At 52.2% G+C, this 16,626-nt stretch overlaps 2 protein-coding genes across 5 annotated transcripts; both read right to left on the reverse strand.

Moving 5' to 3' along the window:
- Positions 130-11,570, reverse strand: FAM110D (family with sequence similarity 110 member D). Its single transcript, XM_021375211.1, has 4 exons — positions 11,433-11,570; positions 8,651-8,744; positions 2,879-6,563; positions 130-1,673 (listed from the first exon to the last, which is right to left on the reverse strand). Exon 4 carries the CDS (start codon positions 1,600-1,602, stop codon positions 574-576), a length of 1,029 nt encoding a protein of 342 aa, XP_021230886.1. The 5' UTR covers positions 1,603-1,673; positions 2,879-6,563; positions 8,651-8,744; positions 11,433-11,570; the 3' UTR covers positions 130-573.
- Positions 10,143-16,616, reverse strand: PDIK1L (PDLIM1 interacting kinase 1 like). 4 transcript variants are annotated; one of them, XM_021375212.1, is made up of 3 exons: positions 16,543-16,616; positions 14,935-15,236; positions 10,143-12,323 (listed from the first exon to the last, which is right to left on the reverse strand). In XM_021375212.1, exons 2-3 carry the CDS (start codon positions 15,217-15,219, stop codon positions 11,583-11,585), a joined length of 1,026 nt encoding a protein of 341 aa, XP_021230887.1. In that variant the 5' UTR covers positions 15,220-15,236; positions 16,543-16,616; the 3' UTR covers positions 10,143-11,582. The 4 variants fall into 4 exon arrangements, with proteins under 4 accessions (XP_021230887.1, XP_021230888.1, XP_021230889.1 ...); XM_021375213.1 differs by having other exon boundaries at positions 14,935-16,300; positions 16,543-16,576; XM_021375214.1 differs by lacking the exon at positions 16,543-16,616 and adding an exon at positions 16,394-16,494.

The raw sequence follows: 16,626 nt of genomic DNA on the forward strand, positions 1-16,626 counted from the left end.
CAAGACTGCAAAGCTGCCCCAAGAGATTGAGAGCCTCCAGGGGGATGGGAGGGGGCTTGCCACCCCAATCCCCAAAGTGTCCCCCATCCACTCAGGCTCTGCTGGAAGAAACCACAGATGCAGCCATGCTAAAAGAAAACCACAGATTTATTGAGGCCTGCTCCCATCCCAGAAGCCCCTTTCCCGTTGAGGCTGATGGAGAGAAGGCTGCTGTCCTAGACCACAGCAGGAACATGGAAGACTAAGAGGTAGGGACCCAGCAAGGAACAGCAGCCTGGCAACCACCATGGCTGAGGCTGGACTCACCCAGGGGAGGTCCCCGGGCACCCCACCACACAGCCATGCACCCACACCTCAAAAAGCAGCTATCTGTCTGCGGGCTGCGTAGCCAAGGGGTGGACCACTTGTCCCTTCTGTGGGTAGACCTTGTCTCTGCTCAGGGTAGACGTGTCCCTGCTGGCCTGCAAGCAGCACCATAGTGACAGGATGCTGGTAGTCCCCAGGCCATATCCAGCAAAAGCAAGGTGCCATATCATCCACCTAGACACATATGGCTGGCCAGGGCGCTTCCTTTCAGACTGTGGATTCCTTGGCGGCCGCCCAAGCTCGCTGGCAGCCATAGAGCCATTTGATGACACGGGCATTGCGCTCCACCACGGAAATGGCGGAGCAGAGCCGCATGTCCGGCTCCTCCTCACCTGGCCCCGCGTCCTCCCCACTGCACCCTGAGGCCTGGCTGGGCTCCCACTCGCAGGAGCCATGGAACCGTGCCGAGGCCGTGTCCCATCCCGCTGGCAAAAACCGCTCCTTCCCCAGCCCTTCCACCATGGCCCGGTCCAGCCCACAGTAGTTGAAGAACCGCTCCTTCTCCGAGAGCGGCAGGGACACGCGCAGGCCCAGTGCTGGTTTGCTGGGGCCAGGGGAGGTGGGGGGCTGGGCTAGGCTGGGGGCTTGGGGGGGCTGCGGCATGGGGCTGTCAGGCATCGGGACAGTGCTGCTGCTGGCACCCGGCGTCCGCACATCTTCCTCTTGCTCCATGGACACCCACAGCATGGGGCTCTCTGGGGCTTTATCTGACCCCTGGGCCGGGGGAGAGCTGGGGGGCTTGTCCCTGAGCGGCCCCTGGAAGAGGCGTCGCACCAGCCCATAGCCCTTGGTGTTCTCCTTGTTGATCACTGGGCAGTCCCGCTTCTGCCGGTAAATGATGAGTGAGTCGGGTCTCAGCAGGCGCCGGCCGCCGCCTCCCCTCCGCGGCACAGGGGATGGGGAACATGGCACCTTGCGGCTGCCATCGCGGCTCAGGTCCGAGCTCTGGCAGTGCTCGTGGCACTGCTGCAGGGCGAGCAGGCGTCGGCCACGGGGCGAGCAGCAGGGCGAGCAGCCTCGCAGGGCCGGCTCCTGCCGGCTGTTGATGACCTGCTGCGATTTGACGTACTTCACTTTGTCTGCTTCCAGCCGCTCCACGGCACTGGGTGTGCGGCCCCCACTGCCCCCTGCCACTTGCTCCCGCAGGTACTCGGGGCCCCGGTTCAGCAAACGCAGTGGGGAGACACCGCGGCCAGAGGTGCAGACGGCTCGGGGGGTGCTGCCGAGTGGGACCATCTCCCTCCAGCCAGCCCTGTGTGGGACGGGGACCCCAAAGCTGTGCTCAGCTTCTGCACTCAGCCACAGTCCTGGGAGGAGAGAGGAGTGGTGGGGTTAGCATTGGGGATGGGGTTGGAACCAGAGATGAGTTTGGCACCAAGGGTGAGGTTGGCACCGGGGATGTGGCACTACCAGCAGAAGGACCAGGAGCAGCACAGAGCCATGCAGGGGGACAGGACTGGCCCCTGCCTGCGGTGGAGGTGCCCTGCAAACCGATGCAGGAACAATCACGGGCAGGAAGAGAGAAGTACCAAGCATCCGCCGGCTTCATCAAGATCCCAAGAGCAGCTTCAAACAGGAAAAGTTACTGGAGCCGCTGCTTTATCTTTACGAGCTCAGGGACAGCAGAACAAAGACAGTATGGGGAAGCCAGTGCGCTTCCCCAGCCCTCCCTCCCCGTGTGCCAGCAGCGGGGCCCTTTTGGCCGATGGGGTTTCCGTGCTGTGCTGGGCATCGCGGCTCCCCATGGCGGTGGCCTGGGCCGGGCTCCCGGCTCTGTTTCCCTTTCAGGAAAAGAAAACAAAGGAGCTCCAGGAAGGTTTATTTTAAGCAGAGGCTGTTTGGTCAGCACCACAGCTCTGCAGAGGGCTCATCCTGTCCTGTCCTGTCGCTGTGCAGCAAGGGGTCCCTAAGCCAGGCTCTGGGATAATCGATTCCTCTCCTATCACCACTTATTGGGCAGTGTCAAGGAGCAAAGGGACATCACAGATCTTGCTCAGCTTTAACCAAGAACCCATGCTAGGACAGTGGGGGACAAGGCTGGAACCAAGCAGACGCAGAGCAACGGGGCCATAAATTGAATAGCAGAGGTGGAGTCTGGCGGGGGCCGTAAATGCCCAAAGCAGATGGTGTCCCTGAGCAAAAGAGGCCCAAATGGCCCTGAAGAGCCACCTCTGAGGTGACGATGGGGACAGGCAGACCACGGCTAACCAGGGAGTCAACAGCCTGGGAGCCTTCTGCTTCCACACACAGCCCATGGGCTTCAGCATAGCATCCGGCCTCATTTTACAGATGGGTAAACTGAGGCACGGTGTTTTTCAGATCCTGTGCTCCTAAGGGACAAGCTCCCACATCTCCACAGGTTTCGGGCAGAGCACTGCAGTGCTTCCATGAATGCTGCCCCCAGCACGTGGTCCTGTCACCCCCCAGCCTGCAGTGTCCCCGTGCCCCCAGCCCAGCCCCAGGACCCATGTGTGCCAGCAGCTGTGCCAGTGCTGGGGCTGCTCATGCTCACCTGGGCCTGCGCAGGGTGCTGGTCGGTCTCCTCTGCTCCTGTTCCCTCCGGCAGCCAGCAGCAAACTGAGCCCAGAGCCGCAGGAGCCTCATATAAAGGGGGAGGAAGAGCCACCCCATTAACCCCTGCCAGCCCAGCCCCATCAGTGCATCCTGCTCTCTGCCAGCATGTTGCCAGCATCAAGCCCCCAGTCCCTGCAGCCTTTACGCCCCAGACTCCTCCACTGCCAGCATTAACCCTTCTCCTTCCACAGCCACAGGCTCCATCTCCCAGCTCTTTGTATGGGATTGCAGGTGGGATTGTGGCTCTGGGACAGGCTCCCCTCCATCCCTCTGACCCTTGAGGCCATAGCAGCAGCGTCTGCCTCCCCACAGTGGAGCCTGCTGTGTCCGACCCCACACACACTGGGTGCATCAGGAACAGGGCAGTGAGTACCTGGCACTGCAATCCTCTTCCCCAGGGTCCTGCCCGAGCCCACAGGAATGGAGCAAAGCAAGGTCCTCCTAGTACCTTCTGTCAGTGGTGAAAGGGTCAAAGTGAGATCGGATCCAGGCAGGTTCCTGCCTCCCCTTCCCCAGGGAAGGGCTGTAAATTGCAGGAAGCCACAGGGACCAGAGCCAGCCCAGGGGTTATTTTTACCTCTGCCCTCTCCCCTTCCCGGAGAGCTGAGTGTCCTTTCCGGCCCCAGACGACCTCCACTCCCAGGGCCCCAGAATGTGGGCAGACCTCAGCTCCCTGGAGTTGCCACTGCAGAGCCCAAGAGAGCCCTCAGCTCCCCACATCCCTCCCTACAGAATGGGAGTGGGGCACAGCCTAGGCTGCAGCTACCTTACTGCTACCTGCACGGAACCAGCAGGTTCTAGTGGGGATAAAGATGTGACATTCGGTGTGGGAATTGTAGGTTCTGTTTCTGAAAGAGAAAGGAGGCAGCACCAAGCCCTGGCCATCCCCATGGAAGCTCCTTCCACCAGCATCCAGCATAGCCCTGTGTGCAGGCACTGGTGCCAGGGCCATACCCCAGTGCTGGGGACACAAGGGCTGGAGCTGAGGCCACAGCAGCATCCTGTGCACCAGGGCCTGTCCAGGCTCCGCTGGCACAGTTCAAACCCCACGGAAAGCAAGGAAGGACTGACCCGAGGACGAGGACCCCACTGTGCTCCCCATGCAGGATGCAGCCAAAGCAGAGCAAACACAATGCTCCAGAGGAAGATGAGGAAAAGGACAGGGGAAAGGGGCTGAGAAACCTGTGCCAGGGCTGGGCTGGGATCTGCTGCCCTCCCACACAGAGCACACATTGCCACCTGGGGGAGGAGCGGACCCTATTGTTAATGCCAGGCAACAGCAATCACTGTTTCTCAAAACACGTTTATTTTGTGAGCTGGAATCCAGCCGCCGTTCCGGTAAGGACACCCGTGAGTAAGAGCAGCCTTTGGTTCTCCTTTCTCTGGCGGATGCGGGTGTTCCTGTGAGGCACTTCCAGCAGGCGCCTGCCACTTCCCCTGCGCTGGGAGAGGAATGGACAGACAGACAGACACAGACAGACAGGCTGCCCTGGAGGGGGCACATACAGCACATGCCAACTGCTGACTTGTTAAAATCCCAACAACCCGAATTCCTTTGGGAATACAAAAGGGGATGGTTTGAGGGGCCCTTCCTGGCACTGGGATGCCGGGCAGCTCCTGCTTCCCTGAGTGAGGCTATGGGGCTTTGTCACTTCAACTTAAGTGGTTTACCCCATCCATCAGCCTCTTACAAATGCACCAGTATCATACAGATACTCCAAGTCTCGTTATTTAATTAAGGCTGATTTTCTTACACCCCCAATGCTGACTGCGATTACATGAGGGCCTCGTGTTTGGAGCTGCTCGTGGGGTGCTTCAAGCCCTCATGGTGGGAGAGAAGAATTTGAGGAAGTCCTCAAAGGTCAAACACCAGAGAGCACTGCTCCTCCCCCAGAGTGACTTTTCAGAGCACATCCAGCTCTGATTAAACAGCTCCACTCCCAGCACGACCTCCCTCCTCTCTCCTGGCAACAGATAATTGCATGCTCCACCTCATTAAGGGCATCACATGCTTCAGGAGGAAAAGCAGAAGAGTGCTGAGATCAACAGGGCCCATGCATGGCTCTGATCCATCCCAGAACAGCAGCAGGAGGTCCCCCAAGAGGAGGCTGAGGCTGTCCGTGGCCAATTGATGCCACAGGGAGGATGGGCTGATTTCCAGAGGGGGAATTCGGCACAGCTAGCACAGCTCACAGCCCGCTCCCGAGAAGAGAAGGGCTCTTTGTATAGTCATTAGGACACTGACCTATTGCCCCTGCATGCCCCAAGCAAAACTGTGGGCCAGAGAGACTCCTGGGAGCAGGGCCTGACCCCTCGGCTTCCCAGGAAAGGCTCCATGTGCCCCAGCAGCCCACCATGCACCAGGATATAAGGAAAAGCAGAAGCCCAATCTGTGGACTACTGCATTTAAGTGGTAAATAAGTGGATCTGAATGATTTTCACTTTTGAGGAGGTCGGTCTGACGGTGGGAGAGCGGTCAGGAATGAACATGCCCCTCAGTCACCTTTCCAGATGCATTTCTCCTTTGAAAATCACTAACACTGCAGTGACCAGGTGCAGACATGACTGTAAAACTGATAACGTTACCATCTGTTGCTACTTGTCGGCTTACTTTCACGACCCACAAAAGCCTTTTCTGGTCTGAGGCCATGTAAATGCCAGGGACAGGAGAGCAGCTGAAGCGAGCTGGCTGGCTCGGGGCAGTACGGCTGCACGCCAAGGGCCTGAGATGCACCAGCTTTCACTGGGGAGCAAGCAGGAGTGGAAGGCCTGCTACACCAGCTTAAAAATATCAAGGGCTCAAGTGGGCATCAATAAATCTGAAACCAGCACCTAATCTAAGGCAGCCATCCACAAGCTCCTGCAAGCAGAAACTGGAGAGCAGTTGGGCACAGAGGAAAGACCCTGAGCTTCACACAGACGGACCTTTGGAATACTGCAGGAGGTGGTCGGCCTAGCTGACTTCTTGAGCCTGACTGTGTCTGGGAAGTAAAAAAAGCTGTTGGGAGAGGTGGGAGGAGCTGCTGTGATGGAGAGTCTCCCCAGGGTGTGTCTGTGATGAACGTATCCCTCGCTACAACGGACCCACAAACATTTTTATGTTGCATGGTTTCATTTCAAACCCCACAGGCTACAGAGGCCTCAGAGCACCACTTGCAATTCTAACACCGGTTCTCCCTCTGTCAACTTTAAAAAATGCAAAACAAGTCAGCCATACCCTCCAGCACCCCACCCCAGCATACTTTACCTGGCTAAAGCGCTCGAGAGGTGCAAGCTCTGTATGGGAGGCTCTGCAGGGAGGCAGCCTTCCTCCTCCTCCTCCTCCTCGCCTAGTCCCATGGCAGACACAGCTCCGACTCGCCACCTGCAGCTCCTGTTTGCCACCTGCCAGCTCAGCCCATGGGTCAGGCACCATGCATCCCTGGGCAGCACCAGCTGCTCCCCGCCAACCGCAGCCCTTATGCAACTGCTCTGTGCTTCAGGCACCCAGATAACCTGGAAACTCATCTGGGAACCAAGTGACTTAAAGGAGAGTATCACCTGGGCCATGGCTCCTCTTGCAGTGGCACAGTGGACTGCTGGCTGATCTTTTGCGTCACTCAGCTTCTCCATGCTTCCCTGCTCTGCTGATAGAGGCAAAGCATCTCAGACTGCCCCAAATACCGACAGACCCAGTGATCAGAGAGAAGCAGCAGCTTGTTCCAGTACTTCCACCTCCCGCCCCTCCCCATATGCAGGGCAGGCAGTCCGGACAGTTTGTGACATTTGATGAGTCCCTCTTTCCTAACGGTGTGTAAGAATAGCCAGTGCTTTGCATAGACTGCTCCTCAGACCCTGACCAAAAAGGAAACGAAACTCAGCGCTGCCCAAGCTGCCCTGCTAACTACAGTTAAATCCTTTAACGACCTCTCCCTGGGACGCTGCTGCTTGGATTTACAGCACAGGCCCCAGTAAGGACTGAAAGCACAGTGACACCACAAAGGATTCACAGGACGTGGGTACAGCAAGGCAGAGAGTAATGCAAAAGTCATATTTGTGCTGCCCACAGTCCAAAGTGCACCTGAGCATGTCTGCACAGCAAGACACTGTGCAAGAGAGAAAAAAAAAAGAAGTAATTTTGAAATGCGGGCATCCTTCCAAGGGGCAGGACCTAATCCCAACCACAGAGCAACACCTGCCATCACGCTGCAGTTCGAGCAGCAGCTGCGATTGGATGGCTCTGGGGAAAGCTCTGTTTAAAAGAACACAAAGCAAAAAATACAAACAAGGGGAGTTTGCAACCTCAGCACAACAGAGCAGGGATCCACAGCCAAGCCTGGCCTGAGGAGACAGGACAGAACCTGTGGGCTCTGTGCTCTGCAGGACCAGGAAAATAAAGCATAGGTTGGGTTATTAGAGCTGGGATGCAGCCTTACTCACACCTCCTACCTGTCATGGGGCATTTCTTCATGTTATTTTTCTATGTACTAGGTATATTCCAAGTGTGTGGGTTTTGTTTTCTTCATTTTATGAAGAATTTAGCTCTTATCTGTATTCAAAACCACTGCTCTTACAACTGATCACAGAGGCAACTTTCTCCTTCAACTAAGTGCTTATCCTTTAATGGAGAAAAAATCACAATTTTGATCCCTTTGTCTTTTGCAATGACTGCACTGACATACAGATCTAACCTCACAGCTCCCAGCCAGGTGGGGATCTTCCCATTTGCAGAACCAGGATGTGCAGGAAGCAGCAAACTATGCAAGTGCACTGGCACCCAAGAAATAGCTGGGTCTGTGCTTGCTGGTGGGATAACAAATAGAGCAACAAGGTAATTAATAGCGTTCCCAGTTCGGGCTATTCCCACTTCCAGCCTGCACAACAACCCTTTGCTCTGGAGCACTCTTAATTAAAACATGCAAGTGACTTTAGACTCTTGTGCCATGTATAAGTAATAGCGTTTCCTCGCCTTTATTTCTAAGGTTTCCCAGGGCATGTGAAACCAGCAGGTCACCATCACCTCCTCAACCTCCAGGGCACCATTTACATCTGGTTCAGCCCCAGGAGCACACCGGCAGCCCAGCAACTCCAAAGAAGCCAGGTTAGACCAAACAGCATTCAGCCCACAGACACCAGAGGGAAACGTGCAGGAGGATGCTCACCAAGCTGCCCTCAGCCCTCTGCATGGAGGATCACCATTTGCTAGAGGAGGGGGCAGCAGGGCTCACCCACTAGCAACAAACAGAGGCTTCTGGGTGAAATCTTCCTATTCCAGCACTCAGAGGGAGACTCCCTGCAAGGGAAGGCTGGCTGCAGAGGGAGGAGCATCAGCGCCCTGGAAAGCGGCAGCATCTGGTTCACAGCCCCAAAAATCCAGTAAGACCAGTAACAGCAGACAGAGCCTGCCAGAGTTTTCCATAGAGTCCAGGGTGGTACTCGCTCCACTTGTAGCAACAGCTCCCAGCCCATACAGGATGTAAGAATACTGCTGTGCCTTTAATCCCGTCTTTGAAAATGAAGCAGCACGCCCAGAGGAGCAGTGCTTTGATTCTTAAGAGGCTCAGCAGGAGCGAATGGATCCACGAGGCCACAGCTCCAAAAGCCAGCTGCTTTCATATCCAGCACAGCCTTGCTCTGTCAGGACCTCCAGCAGTACATCACACACCAGTGAAAGCTCTGCACTGCCTCTGTCAGCCAACCCAGCACCTTTTACGAGCCTGAAATCACTTACAGTGTGACCGTGATGAACTGCTACAGCTTACTGCTATTCTAGCAAAGCAAATAAACCGTCCTGAGCTTGGCTGAGGGCGAGATGGCTGTGCCAACTGAAAGGAAAGGAAAGCACTTCTCAGCAGAGTTCAAAAGCTTCATTGAAATTCAGATTTTATTAAAAAAAAAAAAAAAAGCATGAACTTAATAAGTTACACAATCTCTCCATTATAAACCCTGCATAAAATATATTTTACAATTTTTAAAGAAAGATTTGAAAAACCTTTTATGAGCGCTGAAGAGTATCTTGACTTTGTGTCGTGCTGGTGAACAATTCTGTAGCTGCTACAAGTTTCATTTATCATAAGGCTTTAAAACAAAGACCTCGACAACAAACAGAGCACACACCTCAAGGACTACCACTCCATGTGAACCAAGGACACGCTCAGTGTCACCCACCAGCAATGCTAAGCACCATAGAGGGATTTCAGGTACCCCCACCCTTTAAAGTGGCAATCAGTGCAAACAAACTCTGTGGGAGCCAAAGAACGTTTTTTCTGTGCCATTCATTATCACCCAACCCTGCGGCGCAGCTCGGCAGCACGCTCAGCGTTCAACCTTTGAAGTGCTTGAGGAGAATCAGAGGACTTGCAGAGCACCTTAAAGGTAAGTGCTATCGTTCTGTAGTAGTTTAATGCTGCAAAATTAACACAGTCGATTCTGTCTTTTGGGTGGGCGGGTGAGAGGAAGAAGTACTTCCAAAACCTCTCCAGTTTAACATGGAAGATGATATATACTCTTAAAACTTCATATAATCCTCATTGGGTGATGAGTGCTGGGATGCAAGTACTGTGAAAGTGCTGGTGCAGACAGCAAGAGGTTTGTTCTCCTCCTGTCAGTAACAAGCTGAGTCTTCACTTTTAGTGAACCCAGTTAAAATATGAGAATGAGCAGATCTCCACTTGCAGAGCCCGAGAGGTGCATCTCTCCTTGTCATCCAGTACCACAGACAGGTTCCAAGTCCTGCCTTGCAGCCTGAGCTCCCTGCAGGGACAGCAGCACACGGGGACATTCGCGCAGACCCACCCCCTCCGTCACTCACCTCCATCCCCGCCAACCGATGCTCCCAGAGCTGCTCTGCTGCACTCAGGTGGTGGATCACCTGAGAGCCTCTTCTGTGACGTCTTCCAAGCACTAAACATTGCTTTGTTTCAAGGCAGCAAAGTACGCTCGTCTGAGCATCTCTGCTTAGGCGAGCTGCCTTACACAAAGGGATGTAAAGTGACAAGAATTAAAAGCTAAGGACCCCGGCTCTGCTGCCACCAGCACTGCACCAGCTCAGAGCTACAGCTCAGAACTGCTGCTGCAGTCTGTACACCCACAGATTTCTGGTAGAATTTGAATCCTTTCCTTCTTGATGAACAAGAAGTTATTTTGTCTGCGCTGCTTATTCACACTCTGGGCAGAACTGACACTGACCAACCAGACTCCTCCCACAGCGTTAGGAAGGAACATACAAGAAGCAAATGCTGCAAAGGCTTTTTTTTTTTTTTTTTTAAAGATTACATTTTCAAAAGATCAAACTGATGAGAAAGGTCATTCTCCTGCACGTAAAAAAAAGGTATTACAGCAGTACAAAGCAGCTTCTGTCTGGCCTGCAGTGTCAGGTAGTGTAAGCGGAACCTCTCTCAGCACATGGAAGTTTCTGTGGAGCAGTAGATGGGGATAAGCAGCCTTTCAACAGCTTCAATGCTTTCATCCTACCAGCCACGGCTTTAAATATTAAAAAAAAAGGAGGAAAACAAATCCAAAGACAGGCCAAGGCTGCTAGACAAATTTGAGATGCCTTTCGCTGATTCCTAAGAGAACGTGTGCGTTCAATGAGACAGTCACCCCCCTTTTCTCCTCATTGCTCCCAGGTGACAGCACCAGAAAGGAAGAGCCCACGGCCAGTAACATTAAATCCAACTGTGCTGGAACCATTACTCTGAGCGCTCTTAAAAGCAGTGCTTCGTGCTGCTGCATCCCCTCACTGGGCGTTCACACTCTCATGACAGAAGCCCACAGTACTCTCCTATTCAAAGTACTCAATCTGCTGCTGGACTGTAGATAAAAGAGCAGTGAGCATGTTGTGAAACTGTAGATTAGTGGATTAATAAAGTATTTGATTAGTAGGAGAAAGCAAAATTGAATGATTAATGACCTCGGCATCATGTTAGCACCCAGCTGCGGACACTCGTCATTGGACTCCATCAGTGCCGAGCTCCTGGGGCTGTGGCCACCTCAGCACTCTGAGAGCTGCTGACACACTTGCATTGTATTTTTTGTTTACAAAGTCAAGTCTCGGACCCTACCTTTAACATTAGATAAAAATAAATAATAGTTATTCCGGACCGGAGAAGGAATGATTCTCATCCATCTTCTTCACCCAGTTTTCTAGCAGATCCCAAACATTCAGACCCACAGCAAATAATTTAGGAAAAGTGTCATTTCCCCATGGAATGCAACACACTTGCAGGCATACGCTCTCAGTCACTCATATGCATAAATATATACACAATTACTTTGCAAACCTGAAGATTTGCACTACCAGCATGCAAATCTCTTCTTCCAGGAGAGTTCCTAATACTGATATAGGAAACTGGAATGTATTAAATACTCTGAGATACGGCTGGAAATCAAGTCTCAGCCCTTAGGATGTCCCACTGCCAACGTACACAAATGAATATTGTCACATCTTAAGACTTAACACATAACATCCTGGTAACAAACACAACGCATCGCTAACACGACTGCCAACTCACATTCGTATAATTTATGGAACTCAAACAAAATTCCATCAGCAGAAACTACACCCTGCAGGTCTGAGGTCAGGCTCGTTTCTTTACTGCCATTAAGTTGCACCATCAGCTGGGCTAGGAGCAGCTCTTCCAAGAGACGACCAGCTCCGCAGGTCACGTGTCCCAGCTGCTGTCTTTAAAAGCTATGTTGACTAATCGCAGCTCTAGTTCAAAAGCATCAGGACGGTCCTGCGGGTTGGCAGCCAGCATTTCCTTAATCAACTGTTTCATCCGCGCATTCATGGATTTTTTCTTTACGGGGATGAGCAGTTCCATCTTAGGGTTTTCTAGCAGTGCCTCTCCAACGGGCACGATTGCTGTCCCCTGCTTGACGTAACTACCCAGAAGTTCTTTCTTTGTCTCTGTGTCTATGAATGTGATTCTTTCTAGCATTGCCCAGATTATGATCCCCAGAGCAAAAATGTCTGCTTTGGCAGTGTAGTGTCCTTCCCAGACTTCAGGGGCCATATAGAAGTCAGTCCCACACGCAGTCGATAGAAAACACTTATTTACGTTGACTGGTTCCTCAGGATTCTGTCCTGAAGCTGAACATACCTTACTCAGCCCAAAGTCAGCTACTTTCAGCGTGGGCTCCAAGTCACTGGCATCCATCCTGCTCTGCGATATCAGAATATTGTCAGGTTTGAGATCACGATGAATAATCTGATTTTTGTGCAGGAAAGCCAGTGCACTGCTGAGCTGAAGCATGAAACTGGTGTTGGTCTTGCGGTTAGGTTTTCGAGATAACAGATACTCATTCATATCTCCTCCATCACAGAAATCCATTACAAACCAAAGGTAATAAGCGCTTCTGGGGTCAAAGACTATTTCTCCTTTTAATGAGGTCTCTACAAGCTGCAATAAGGAAAAGAAGTGTCATAACTACCTGATGACCACAAGAATATAAAGATATGATGGAAAAAAATGCACAAATTCTGGATCTTCCTCTCAACAACCCAGAGAGCAAGACACTGCAACTGGTGAAAACAAAAGTTTATGTAAAACTTATGATTTAAAAAAAAAAATCACAATGTATTTGCCAGCCTTGTTATTTTTGTGTGTGTGAAGCATATCAAACTCACGCTCCTACCCAGAAGCCAGAGCCAGCCCCAGATAACAGCTTTCTGAAGGATATCAAGCAGTCGTTGCACTCCCATCTGTTTCAGCTGGACAGCGTCCCACCCATTTTGCTAACTCCAAGTACAAACACAGCCTCAGCCAGGAGCCCCTGCACAGCACTGCGGGGCTGTTTGTCCTCTGCCAATGAGGCAGCCTCACCACTCGTTTTTAGAGCCTGCTCTCCATCCCTTACACGTGAATGCACTCTAGCAAGTGTTAACACAGGATCTCTTAGCTCAGGAGAATGCTAATCCACAGGCACAGCTCAACAGCTGCTGCAAGCAACACCTTTCTCACCACAACACACTAGCTGTTTTCTAGAACATGAGCAGGGAATGACTCCAGCACCTAGTTCTAATGGCCACTTCATGCAACGTGCAACATAAACCAGCAATTCTTCTTGCTCACTCTGCTCACACAACTACAGATTTGTCTTTTCAGCTCCTCTGAGGTGGCTCTTTGCATACTCTGGAAGGTAAGACTTGCTATTACTTCCATTAGCAGTAAACCAGTGTTTACTAAAGCAGATGCAGCCTTCAAAAGTTAATATAGCTATTAATATCTAGACAGACGTTGTAAAATACTTCGTAAAAAGTGTTTCTTTTCCCCACCTAAGAGCAAAATTAGTAGCAAATTATCACTACGTTTAATTATGAGCACAGTTAGTACTCAGACCAGACCAACTTAAGAGCAATTTCGTGTTAGAACTTAAACTGCGTATTTTAAAAAATGGTTTACAGTCAATAACAGTGAGATAGGGAACTGCAGCAAGGAAAGAGCCACTCCAACATGCAGCTCCTCCCTCCACTTGGCCTCACTGGAGCTGTACTCGGGGTCTCAGTCCAGAGCAGCAAGACGACAGAATTCACCTCCAGATCAGGGGCTGCAGCACAAGGAAGCCTCGCCAGCTCAGAGCTCGTGACATGAGCCTGGCTCAGCTGACAGCAGCTACAGCACCTGCCCTGAAGCACTGCAGGAGACACCAACAGCTCTGCCCAGGCCTCCTCACACTGTACCAGTTCAGCTTGGTAATGTAATATCACCTGGAGTGGGCAGAAGAGAGGGCAGGCCAAGGGAGATCTGGGTTTCCCTCTTTCAGCACATGCTGTCATGAAGTGACCCCAGCGCTCAGCTCTGCCCTTTGCTCTTCTCTGCTCTTTGGAGGAGGAAAACAACTTGCAGCACTTGTGTCCCAAACACGGGCAAGGTCTGCGCGCTGCACTGCTCGCAGCCCATCAGCAAAACCCGGTGCTGCAGTGACCTGGAAACTCTTCCTCACTCGCAGTCCCACCCTGCAGCCTCCCTCGCACCCCTCTTTTTTCTCCTAAGTCTGACGCAGTATCTTACAGCTCCACTAATGACAAGAAAGATAAGGTACTACTTTTTGACCCTATGAGCTGACCAGTTTTATTTTACCCTAATCCCTTCATGGCAGCGTGCCAGTAACAATGACTGAGCTACAGCAAGTTGACAAAGGCAAGAATCCTTTCTCAGGCTCGAACAGCACCCAGCACAACGGGATCAGGACAGCTGGGAAGTGTTGGCAAATGAGTGCTCACTAACAAAAGGTTCAATGTCAGCCATGCAAGAATGACAACAATAAAAACTGAAATGATAAGAGCTGATGAGGTATAACAGCAAATGTTTAGCAGGCCGTTGACTTTTCAACATCGGAGAGACAAATTTCTGCCAGGGGATGAATTAGAATTGGGACAAACTCCAAGCAAGCTCACATGAGCTTTCAGGTCCTTCCACAGTTACATATTGCTCAGAAATACTTGCCTTCCAACTTCAAGGCAACTCAATTTTCAACAGCCTCACAAGGGAAAGCAGTATTTACTCCTCTATTCCTCTGCATACCATATATTTACTTCTCTTTGAAGTTATTTACCCAAAAAAGAAACTAAACCAGCTCAATGAACTCTCTTAATTGCTTATAATTTCTGGGAGAATTAAGCATTGGCTTACCATATCAAGACAGCCCCTTCCAAAGACAGCTGAGATTAAACAATTCTTCAGAGCTCTGCCTCAAGACATTAGTGCTGCTCACTAGCCCTGCAGCAGGACTCCTAAGAGCCTGCACCTCCCTCGTGCCTTATTTGTGGGTTTTCCTCAACTTAGCAAAGCAAGTCCTGGAGCCTTTCAGAGTGGCATGGCTTCAAATTAAAAGACGCAGGTGATTGTTCAATAGATACGCTCTTTTAAAAACATAAAATAAAGTAAATGATACCCTCTCCTAACTAAGCATACCTCAAAAAAAAACAAAACCAAACAGCTACCCACCTCCTTCCCTCCCAGCTGCACATCCACATAAGTACTTCCACCCCATTACCTCAGCTTCATGTACCTGTAAATAAAGGGAGGAACTGGAGCCATGTGACATCTTCTGCACCATGCCATCTTTCTGCAAGATGCACTCCTCCAGGTGAATGACGTTGGGATGCTGGCTCTTGATACTGCTAAGTGCCCAGAACTCACGCAGAGCTAGTTCCACGTTCTCTGGAGCATGGCACCGAATCTTTTTCACTGCGACCCGTGCAGAGGTCTTCCTGACGACTGCTTCGTACACCACACCATAACTGCCACGACCAACCTCCCGTATTAGATCGTACTTAGGCTGGCTACTCACCATCTTCAAGATCAAAGGTTCTGGGGAAGGGGGAAAAACCCACAGAACTATAACTTATGAACAAGAACTGCGCTGCATTTTCCCCCATATGGCCTGGCCTGGCAATACGAGGTGCACCAATACCCTGCAGCGAGCAGGGCGGTACCTCTGAGCGCTGCACTGAATGCTCAAGTGCTGGAATATTTCAGAAGTTACTCCGGGAGCTTACAGCTGATGGTAAGGGCTGGCTAAAAGCAACAGTCCATCACTTGGGTGGGACTATAAGATTTCAAACACGGCTCAGCGTTCAAGAAGGCAACAATTCAAACCTAGAATTGCACTGCGCTGAGGCAGGACTATCCCATATCCTTCTGCTCCTTTCTCTCTGTGTCTTTTGGGAATTTCTATGCAAATAACAGGACTGTATCATGCTCTCCATCCACGCCCGGGATATCAAAGTGGTCCTAGCTGAAACCTGCGGCTGAGGAGTAACAGACTGAAACAGAGCTGACTTTTAGTGAGATGACTGCATAGGTCAAGATTTGTGTTATAGTTTAGTAATGACTTTTTCTTCTGGCACTACGACGAAGGAGGAAGTTTCACTGATCTTTTACCATCACTAAGCCTTTCCAACTACCTTCTAGAGACGGACTTGATCGTCACCAAAAAAAAAAAAAAAAAAAAAAGCTAAAAAGGGAAACTGGCTGCAGCACCAGCACCTGACTGACTCCCAGCTCTGCTCATCGGGAGAAGGACCGGAGCGCTGCGCTACGAGGAAAACAAGCACACAGCTCGGGGGGAGGAGGAGGAGGAGAGGCCCCAGACACCGCCAGCGGGCGAGGAACAGCCCCGTGGGACCCCAGCACAGCGGCAGCTCCGTCACACGAGCAGGCCGAGGCAGGGAAAGCGATCGCCCATCGCCCGGAGCCAGCGGGCCGACAGCGCGAGGCGCAAAGCAACGGGAAAGCCGCAGTCAGAGCAGGAGAACGGAAAGAACCGGCGAGCTGGGCCGCGATGAGGGGAACGCTCTGTCAGCGCGCGAGCAGCGAGGATCGCATCAGAGCGCTTAGTGGGGAGCCTGCAAGTGCTTCCAGTGCGGTAGGAACTATTTGTTTGAGAAAAAAAATAGAGAGAGAAAGAGAGAGAAAGACAGGCATCGTCAGTGCGAGAGCACCGCGCGCACACACTCCAAGCTCACAAAACGAGGCCTCGCTCGGCCCCGAGGCGGCAGCCGGGCCCTTCTCGGCGCTCCCGCGGCGGCGCTCTCCCCCCGCCCGCCCCCTCAGCGCTCGGCCGCTCTGTGACGCGCGGAGGAACCGCGCAGCGCCCGCCACGGCCCCGCGTTACCTCAGCACGAACGCCGCGCCGCCGCCGCCCGGCCGCCATCATAGGGACCGACCCCGCGGCCACGCCCCCTTCCGCCGCGCCGCC

Source organism: Numida meleagris, chromosome 22, assembly GCF_002078875.1.
Source record: "Numida meleagris isolate 19003 breed g44 Domestic line chromosome 22, NumMel1.0, whole genome shotgun sequence".
NCBI lineage: Eukaryota > Metazoa > Chordata > Aves > Galliformes > Numididae > Numida > Numida meleagris.

Bases quoted from the DNA above. Each gene is read 5' to 3' on its own strand.
- FAM110D (XM_021375211.1), bottom strand. From the start codon at position 1,602: ATGGTCCCACTCGGCAGCACCCCCCGAGCCGTCTGCACCTCTGGCCGC.
- PDIK1L (XM_021375212.1), bottom strand. From the start codon at position 15,219: ATGGTGAGTAGCCAGCCTAAGTACGATCTAATACGGGAGGTTGGTCGT. The intron at 12,324-14,934 runs GTACATGAAGCT...TCCTTATTGCAG, and splicing joins GTTCCTCCCTTTATTTACAG to CTTGTAGAGACCTCATTAAA.